The sequence below is a fragment of the Nicrophorus vespilloides genome, unplaced genomic scaffold (genome assembly GCF_001412225.1).
Source record: "Nicrophorus vespilloides isolate i.1.1-1 unplaced genomic scaffold, Nicve_v1.0, whole genome shotgun sequence".
NCBI classification, from domain to species: Eukaryota; Metazoa; Arthropoda; class Insecta; order Coleoptera; family Silphidae; genus Nicrophorus; species Nicrophorus vespilloides.
The window spans coordinates 2,501-12,888 of NW_017098756.1; the positions used below are offsets into that span (position 1 = coordinate 2,501).

Consider the following 10,388-nt stretch of genomic DNA (forward strand, 5'->3'; position numbering starts at 1 on the left):
CAAAACATTTGTCATCATACATGTTTTGATATATTATATTTGTGAATATATTTCATTTCAGTAGTTAATTGATTAAACATTCAAATATACATAAAGTATATCTTCATATTTATTTATTAACTGGAAAAGATATTTAATAAATGAATTGTAACACGACGGATGCTTCGTGTATGAAAAAAATACAAATCTTGGGAAGATTCAGAGCGCCACTTCCTTTTATTGAGAGGAAGAACTCTAATAACTGTTTCCTTATGATCAGCAAATTTCTCCGATAGAGCATACAAATATATATAAAAAAATCTTCTTAACTGGTCGCCCTGAAATTTTGGAAGCATAGTTGCACCGTGTAACGTAGTTGCAGCGTTATTTACTTTACCAAGTTACAGAAAATTAAATGGAAAATAAAGTTTTCATTCATTCACATTTAAAGAATAAAAGGTAATCAGAAAATAATTTACAAACTTCGTATTTTTTTTAATTAAACATTGATATATACATAAAGTATGTATTTACGTCCATTTATTAACTAGAAAATGTAGTTTATAATAATTCTCATTTATAAAATGAGTGGAAAAAAGAAATTAATTGAAAATAAACATAAAAAATCTTTGAAAATATATCAAAGAAAACCTTACCAAATTTCACGACAAAAATCGATAATTATTACTATTACTTCATTAAAGAATACCATTTGTTCACAAAGTCATGGTTTTTAGAATTATATTATAAAAATTTAAATTAAATACTTAAAAACTAATTAATAATATCAAATTATTTTAGTTTCAAAATTTACTAAATTTTAACCAATCTATAAACTGCATAATAAACTACAAGATTGTATTTATTTGTTGTTGCTGTAAAATATTCTCCACTTATTCCAGTAATTTAATGGAATCAAATTTGCAAACAAAAAAGGGAAAAGAAAAAACGTTCCATGTAAATTAATTTATAGCAGAGCAGATTCAGTCCTTTTTTAATGCGCATCGATTTAGCTCAAACCCCTTAAATATGCAATGCGCGTCCGCTGCTCTCGAGACAACCCTTCAGACATACCAAAAAGTGCTCGAAAACAGAAACACAGAGGGTAGGAAGAAAGCAGACCCTTTGTTGTTTGTCCAACAAATCTGAATGCGAGATTCGGCAAATGCGATACAATAGATCCGTTATAGATGAATTCGATTCATTTAAAAAAAAAGAAACAAATCACCAATCCACTCATTGTCTGAACTCAGTACAAATAAACAACAACAAACGAAAAACGATAGAGAGAAAAAATATATGATGATGATGCTATTTCCACTGAAAAATTCCATGTGAGTTTTGTTCTCGTTCCGCGCAGATATACCGACATATTTTGTTTTTTTCCACGATTGTTATGCAAGAGCAAATAGCTGCGAGTATTCACAACGGTGTACGAATCATAATCGTTTTGTCCGGTCTGTTTGATAATCATTTTCGGTGTAGGTAAATGAAATTCCGACGCCGTTTTTGACGAACCGTTTTTATTTACATATTTGTATTCTTTTTTCGGATACAAAAATGATCGACAATCAAAAAATAATAATAAAGCAAAAACAGAAATAAGGGTGGTTACCACAAGTGCAAAGAATCGATTTAACACGTTAGTACTACGGATAGGTCAGAGTGACCCACCTAATATTTGTTTTTAATTGCATTCTATTGTAATTTTATTGTGTGAGTTGAATTGCTAGTTATTCTACTATTTTGTATTACGCTTTTCAATTTATTTAATTGTAGAGCTTCGGGTCAAAATGACCCGTCTACAGTAATAAATACGCTCTTGAATGTTTATTTTTTTTTGTCCAAACAAGAAAGACAAGAAATCAACAACGTGATATCTATTTTCATTCACATTCTATTGTAATTTAATTGATCTTCTAGTCATTCTAGTAACCTAGGGGTCTCCATTGACGGTAGCCTGACCTACGCTGAGCATATCAGAGCAGCAGAAACAACTACAGCTGTAAGCAGGTTGATATACAACAAGGGTGGACCGAAGTCTAGCAAGAGAAGATTGCTAGGAGTAGTGGCACAATCTATTATGCTGTACGCTGCTCCTATATGGGAACAAGCAATAACAGTTCTAAGGTATAGGAAAGCGCTAGAAACGGTCCAACGGAGAGGAGCAATTAGGATATGCAACGCGTATAGGATAATTTCCCGAGACGCAGTGCAGGTGATAGCTGGTGTGTCACCAATAAAGCTCCTTGTTCTGGAGAGTTGTGAGAGGCAGTGGCGCGACCAAAGCGGATGCTAGAGCCAGACTGCTTCAAAAATGGCAAGATAAATGGCACAGGTCGGAGAAAAGAGCCTGGACTCGGCGCCTAATCTTGCAAATAGAGCCTTGGTTAAGCAGAAAGCACGGTGAAACAACATTTCACCTGAGCCAGGCGCTGTCTGGACATGGATGCTTTGGCAAGTACCTGCACTTCATCGCGAAGAAGAAGGATGAAAGGTGCTGGTACTGCGAGGAGGACGATAGCCCTGAGCACACGCTATTTAGGTGCTGCAGATGAGTTGGAAGGAAGCACGAGGCGGAGGCAGAATTGGAAGTTCTGCTAGAGCCAGCAAATATTATCAGTGAAATACTGAATAGTGTGACAGCTCGAATATTGTATCAGCGTACATATCAGAGGTGCTATTAAGCACAGAAGAACAACAGCGGAGGCTGCAGAAGGCCTACGAGGATAGTGGCAGTGGAGGCCAGCATTAATGATGTAGGTGAAGTGCCAGAAAGGCAATGACAATCAGCATCGCAGAGTGGTATAGTAATACAGGTCCTGCATGCTGGCGAAGAAGGGGAGAGGTTTTAGTGCGGTAAGAATCCCACAGTACCATGACTCCACCCGTGGTCCCTATGTAAGGTTTCCTCACCTCTACAAAAAAAAGTCAAAGCAGTCGTGACGAGGTACTTATTTTATTGTAGAGTATATTTAGGGTCAAAACCTATAGCAAATACGTTTATGAATGCAACATAATGAACGAATACAAACATCCAAAAGAAACAGCAACGTTTTGTGACATATGCAAAATAATACTATTTATACTGCTTGCTCAAAAATGTGTCCAGACTAAGAGGAACTAATCTGTTTGTTGCAAAAATTAATAATTTGTTCTATTTTTTGATAATTACTAAACGGGTCATTTTGACCCACTTGTGTTTCATTTATGTTTAAGTGGTTGTTACGTGTTAAAGTAAAGACAATAAAAAATAAATAAAATAAGGGTAGTGTTTTTTACATGTACAAAGCAAAGTATGATCGATTAATACGACGGGAGGTCTGAATTTCGGACAATTGCCGCATAAATTTAGTTTTGCATAAAATATGATGACCCATTTACAATGTATGTGTATGAGGGGTTAGGGGGTCGAGTTGAGTTCATGCACATCCACTGTACGAACATAGCACATTAGCTTTTATTATTAATTAATGCAATATTTATATCATTCATTTTCATTAATATACCCGGAAATATTTACCCCCGGAATTATATAATGGAATGCGCTGCATTATTTATGCCGACTACCAAAACAAAGAACGAACGGTTGGTTTCCATGGATGCAAGCGTTTATCCGGATTTAATTAATTATTGCACATAGTAGTAATAATAATGACAGCATAAATTTGGACTACGGCAGTTGTTTTCTCCGCAATTACGCGGATCATAAAAAGCACGAGAAAACATGACAGAAAAAGAAAACGAATACAAGAAAAAGCAGACTCATCGAAGCGAATTGATTCTCAATTCATTCATAATAACGATCATTATGGTTATTGTAATTATTTTCCTAAAAAAATAAAAATAAAAACGTAATTATCTCTTGAAACTTGGACTTAATTGTTGCGAAATTATGCGCTTTCTTTTTTTACTGGTGTATGTATTTTTTTCTGTTAATTAACTCAATGAATGGATTTTCTCTTTTTACAATATTTCTTAATTATTAAATTCCGAAATTGTCCACAATAGCAGCATTTCATATTTAATTGCATCGAGCTCCCTCATTAGTGCGTATTTATAATACCCATTAATTGGAGACGATTACGTTCATTCAATTTCTCATGGTTTTTCAGCTTCAATTGAAATTCAACAACTCGTTTATTCACAATCATGCAAGTACTTACTAAATCGAAAGAACAAACTCAACGTTTCTTTACATTTTTACGAAAATTCACACAATGAAACGTATTTATTAATTACACAAAAATATGTATAAATTTGTAACGAATTTTAAATTATTACATTTATTGATTGATTAATAATATAATTAAGAAAATATTAGAACAATTACGTAATCAATATTTAAATTATACCATATTTTATATTAATTAATGTTAATTGTTAATAGCATTTCTGTTAATTATCTGGAAGTTGACAGATTCAAAGTTTAGTTTGTTTCGACATTGTAATTAAACTTTTTTAAAAACATTTCTTATATGAAGATGAAAATTTATTAAAAACAAACATTTTTACTTACACAATTTGTATATTTTTTTTTATAACTTAATTTAATTATTCTATACACTAAAAATCTTTGATGTATTATAATTTTAATAGAAATACAAATATTATTTCTGAAAAAAAATCTTTCTTTTATCCGAGTTTTTTTTTTTCATTAAACAATTTCGGTGAATCTTTTGGTATTTTATGTTAAAATAATGAACATTTTATAAAAAAAAATTAATTTATTTTAATGCTTGTGATTTTTCAACATTTAAAATTATTTACATTGAACCTGAAATTTTGTTTGTTTGTATTTGCAAATACTTATAGAATTTAGTTGAATCTGAAGTTAATAAAAAAGAAAAATTTTGAAATACATTAATTAAATAAGTAAAAATTTACATTTATTAATTACAAATTTTGTAAATCTCAACTAACCATTAAATTCATGTTTGGAGAGTATAAAAATAAAAACTTAAATTGGAAAAGAAAATATTTAACGTAAGTTTATTTTGTTACTATAATTGAAAGATATAATTTCTAAAAAAAAAAATGTATTTTGCTAACAGTTTTTCAGTTCTTTAGAAAATGTTTCTATTGTTGTTTCATTTTGGTAATTTTATTTAGATTTTCTATTCAATACTACAAGAAAATCGCAGTAGTTTCGAATTGTTTATAATAAAACAAAAAATATGTTTAAAGTCCACTGGATTTATCATATAGAAAACATTTGTTTTTTACCATTTTTTTTAATTACATAGATGACAATGATAAATATCAAATGGAAAAGTTTATTAAAAACTAATTTTTAGACTTTCAAATCGAAGTATGTAACTTATCAATGAATTATAAGGATATGTACTTAGGTTTTATATCAAAGAGGAAATTATTGCTCACAGTTGAACTGAAACCAATTCTGGTTCAAGAATAAAAAAAAGTAGAAGAATCAAAGACTCGGAGAGGACGTTCAAACTCTATGAATCCTTTGCTCGTCCGTCCTTGGCCGAAGACTCACAAAGCAAGAGAGAACAGAGCCAATTGGCAATTATTGCTTCTGGCATTGTTGAACGCGAAATGGCACGGACGCAAATTAAATTTTCTTTTGACGAGTCGTGCTCCTTTCAGCGGTCGCTGAAAAAGAGTGAAGTGAGGAGAAATGAATTCGTAGGGATGGAATCGGTCGGGTTCAGAGCGTAGGACTACGCTTAATTTCATCTTCCCCCAGTGTTTGTTGTTTGCACACTTAAAATGTTTCGAAACTCTTCTCCGCTACTGCTCGGCAAGTATTCACGAATATCCGCGATAATTACTAATTAAATTCAGCCAGGAAATACATTTTCATGAGCTTGTTACTACTTCATCCGTCTCCACACTGTAATCCACTTCATCCTGAAGCGCACATACATAAGGCCGCATAATTATGTTATATAAAAATCAATATAGAAAAGGCTCTCTCCTCTTTCTTTGTGTACGAGCTTTGCAGATTAAAAGCGAAGGCAAACTATGCGAAGACGTATTAGGATTGACCATAAACTTTACCGACAAAAAGGACTCTTTGAAACTTTGTCTGGTGTGGAGAAGGAAGAGGATGCATGCATATTCCTATAGCCGCTTTTAATGGGGCGCCCGTTGAAAATGGGATTATGTCCTCTTTTCGTGAAAAGCGCAAAATGGGGAGGGAATAAGGGGAGGAATTAAAAACCATTCATTTTTTTTGCTCTTCTTCTATTTCTTGCGTCCTCCGCTCTGCACAGCTCTCTTATTATTACAAAAAGTGATTTAAATTCAAATTGAATGCGGAGCTAAATTGCTTGTGGAAATCTAATTTGCAAGCAACATTTTCCTTCATTTTTCTTTATTTTCCAATATAATTTTTCTGAAAATGTTTACATATTTATTAAAGACCTCGTCCAGTCCTATGAAAAAAAAAAACAAAGAGAATGGAAAACATTCGTTGCTCAAAAAATGCAATAATTCATCAAATATGTTTATGTTTTCTAACTATTGTCCAAGTTTTACCATAATTACTCTAATAAAACTGGAATTATTTCATATCAAAACATTTTTTTATGATATCCAGAAATTGGATTTGACATTAGTTTAAAAGGTAAAATATTTCTTTATTTTTGTGAGATAATCCTTAAATTTTCTTCCTGAAATTAATGAATATAATTCATGATGAAAATAAATTAATCAAAAATTGTAAAATGTGGAGCATATAATAAAATACGAAATAAAAATTTGTGTAATTACAAATTTCCAAAATATAGATAAAATCAAAATATTCCGAAGGCAGGAAGAAATATTCCCTTTGGAAATATTTCTTGACATTTCTCAGAGTGTGCCATGAGGGTTTGCACTATAAGTTAAAAAAAAAGTGCATCCCAAACATTTCCAAGACATTTCCAAGTGAAAATAAAATCAAAAAGTGCTGGTAGTGCAAAGAAGACGATAGACCAGAACACACGATCTTTGGATGTTGCAGATTGAAGATGAAGCACGAGACGGAATCAAATCTCGGAGAAGTGTTGGAACTTGAGACGTACGTTTGTGAGATGCTGAAGAGACAAGAAAAGTGGGACATCATCACAAGATAAGCGGTGCTATTAGTCAAAGGAAATGATGAGCGGAGGATGGAGAAACGGAAGAAAGTGATAGTGGACATCCGTAGAAGCGTAGAGTTTGCTGCAACATTTTACTTCATTTTTTAAAATTTTCCAATATGATTTTTCTGAAAATGTTTACATGTTTATTAAAAACCTCATCTAGTCCTATGAAAAAGCAAAAAGAATGGCAAACATGTATAGCCAACATAGATTTTTTTTAAGAACAAAGCAATAGATGGCGTTGCTCAAAAAAATGCAATAATTCATCAAATATGTTTATGTTTTCTAACTTTTGTCCAAGTTTTACCATAATTACTCTGATAAAACTGGAATTATTTCATATCAAAACATTTTTTTATGATATCCAGAAATTGGATTTGGCATTTGTTTAAAAGGTAAAATATTTCTTTATTTTTGTTAATCAAAGATAATGATGAGCGGAAGATGGAGAAACGGAAGAAAGTGATAGTGAACAGCGTAGAGCTTGCAATTTGCATTGCAGAGACATGTCAAAACAATGGACCCTTATCAAATGAAGAAGTTGAGAGGTTTTAGTGCGGTATGTATCAACCAGTACCACAAATCCACCAGTAATCCCTATGAAAATTTTCCACTCCATTACAAAAAAACAAAGAAAAAAGAGAATAAATGTTTAATAAGCAACATGGGCTATGTGTTTCTTTTAATGAATTGTTTGACAGTTTAAAACTAGGAATATTCAAAGCTTAAATAATTCAGTTACAATGAAATCAAATCATTTACAACAATGGTATGAAGCTAAAGAAGCTATGAATGGTATCAGAATAACGAAGTAATTAAACAGCCACCAGTACTACAAAATTTTACTACAAATTCATAAATTTGTACAATATTTTAGTGAATAAATTGAATTTCAAATATTTTCCAACCCAAAGTTTTAATCAAGAGATTTGAAAACTGTTCACACGTCAAAGATATGATAAAAGATTGGAATATACCATAGATAAACTATTTTGGAAATATATCGGTGGAAAAATATTTTTTTTAAAACATGAAAAAGATAAATTACAACAAAAAATGTTGTTATATGCGCATAAGCATAAGACAAAAAACTTGCACAGCTAAATTTTTCATCAGAAATATATGTGTAAGTTGATATTTTTGTAACTCACTATTTATCAATGTAAACCGATAAGAGAGAAGAGTATATTTAAAATGGAAAAAAGGACTTTTATACTTATTTATTGTAGTTTTGTACTTATTTTTAATTAAAAGTAACTAAATAATCAAAACTAAAGCCAGCGCAAACTACAATCAGCGATTGAAAATCAACACAAACGACCTAGATGCAACATTAACCCACACAACTAACCGTTGACGGAGATTAAATCTACAAATATTTGCCAAACTGATTTTGAAAAACTGTGTAAACTGTACTACTTATGGGTGTTATAAGTGCACGAAATGAAGAATAGTAGTCTCCTGAAATACAAGAACAAGAACTACAGCTTATGGATAGAGTGGTGGACATAACTATCATACTTTCTTTTTAAAAAACAAATTTTAAAGTAACATACATAGGAAAACAGTCATTCTAGTCATCAGGTCTATGCAGTCATCAATTGAAGGAATCAACAGAAAAATCCCATTGAAAATATTTTGATATTTACCAAGAAACAAGAGATTAGAAAAAAATGTAGATAACAGAAAAATTACAATAAATTATTTGACTCAAATTATTTATTTATCTATAAAACCAAATTATGCATATTGTATAAACATTTATAGAATATTTCGATAAAACAAAAAAAAATGATTAATCACTATATAATTCACAAAATTATTGTATTTTTTTTAACTTTTTTTTAAATTTAAACAATTAAAAAATTTAAAATAAATTTTCAATTAAAACTTTTATTCCTTTAGTAAATGTAGAAATAACAACATAAATTTGTAGAACGGTTAAAATCATTACATTACATTTTATGTTATTTCATTGAAAAAAAACTTGATTTCATAATTAAAAAATCTTTAACTATATCTTTTACATATAAAATCAATTGAAAAATGTATATCAATAATAATACTAAAAATAATGGAAAATAATTAACAGAAAAATTGGTCATCAGCTGACAAACGAAATACAAGTGAAAAATAGTAACATTTATATAAACAGTTGTAGAACAAACAACCAATCCAATCTAGATTAATATAAGCTCAAAAAATTTGAGATTTAAATTACTTTGAAAATCGAATATTTAGATTATATATGTAATTTGTTTTATGAATAAAGAAATATGTTAAAATTCATGAAGTTATTAATGGAATTTCCTTCAATTAGTTTTAATTAATTTTGTCTATTCAATTAACAGAGTTTGTTTGCACAAGTCATTGTCAAAATATGATGATGAACAAAGTGTATAAGCAGACTACCATAATGTTCATTTTTTTTTGAACGGTAATCACAATGGATGATACCGCACTTTCTGATAAACCGAGGGATAGAGAGAGAGAGAAGAGAGCTCGTTGCAACATTAATGCCGGCGGCAAAACACAATACCCCTGGATACCTGCTATAATTAGTCTTAATTAATTTGCATAGGCGATGCGCGCCAACACTCCCCCACAATAAACAGTAAACAGCCTTTGTTTATTCGGATATCTCTGACAATTGATGAATTGCAATCAACCATCCAAAACAGTTACGCAAACATTTTAATAATTACATTAATTTCTGCACTATTATATCTCCATTTCAATTATTAATTTAGTTACTGCTGCGCGCATAGCAATATGTGCGTTTTCATAATATGCATATGAATATCCACATCCATCCATCAAATACCAACTTCAACTAATCTATGTTACGTAAAGTAATTTCGGAGTATATTGTCTACACTAATTGTGGTTTCAAATTAATTAAAATGCCTCGCATAGTGCGGCTAATTTGTCATTGTTTTATGAAACAGGACTAAACAAAGACTTTGATACTGGATCAATAAATAGCACAAAAATGGACTTGTTTTGGATTTGTTAAATAGTAAAAAAATGTGTACATTTAAATACCAAAAATTTCTTGAAAAAAACAATTTCAAATTTTAATGAAATACCTCGTATAGTGAGAGTAATTATTTCTCTTTTTCGAACTGTACTTCATAAATCATATTATGGAAGCAGATTTTAAACAGGATTGTCCTAGTTATCCTTCATCCAGTAATAATTTGTTATTAATACATTTTTTTTTTCATTGAATAGACTTAATTTATTATCTAGAATTACCAATAATTCTGGAAAATTTAAAAATATTCCTGAATTTTGACAATTTATTATGAATATTGG

At 30.4% G+C, this 10,388-nt stretch overlaps 1 protein-coding gene across 1 annotated transcript; it reads left to right on the plus strand.

Moving 5' to 3' along the window:
* The first annotated feature begins 1,772 nt into the window (after positions 1–1,772).
* Positions 1,773–2,278, plus strand: LOC108563129. The gene is made up of 2 exons (XM_017921718.1): positions 1,773–1,786; positions 1,903–2,278. Exons 1-2 carry the CDS (start codon positions 1,773–1,775, stop codon positions 2,276–2,278), a joined length of 390 nt encoding a protein of 129 aa, XP_017777207.1.
* Positions 2,279–10,388: the final 8,110 nt, after the last annotated feature.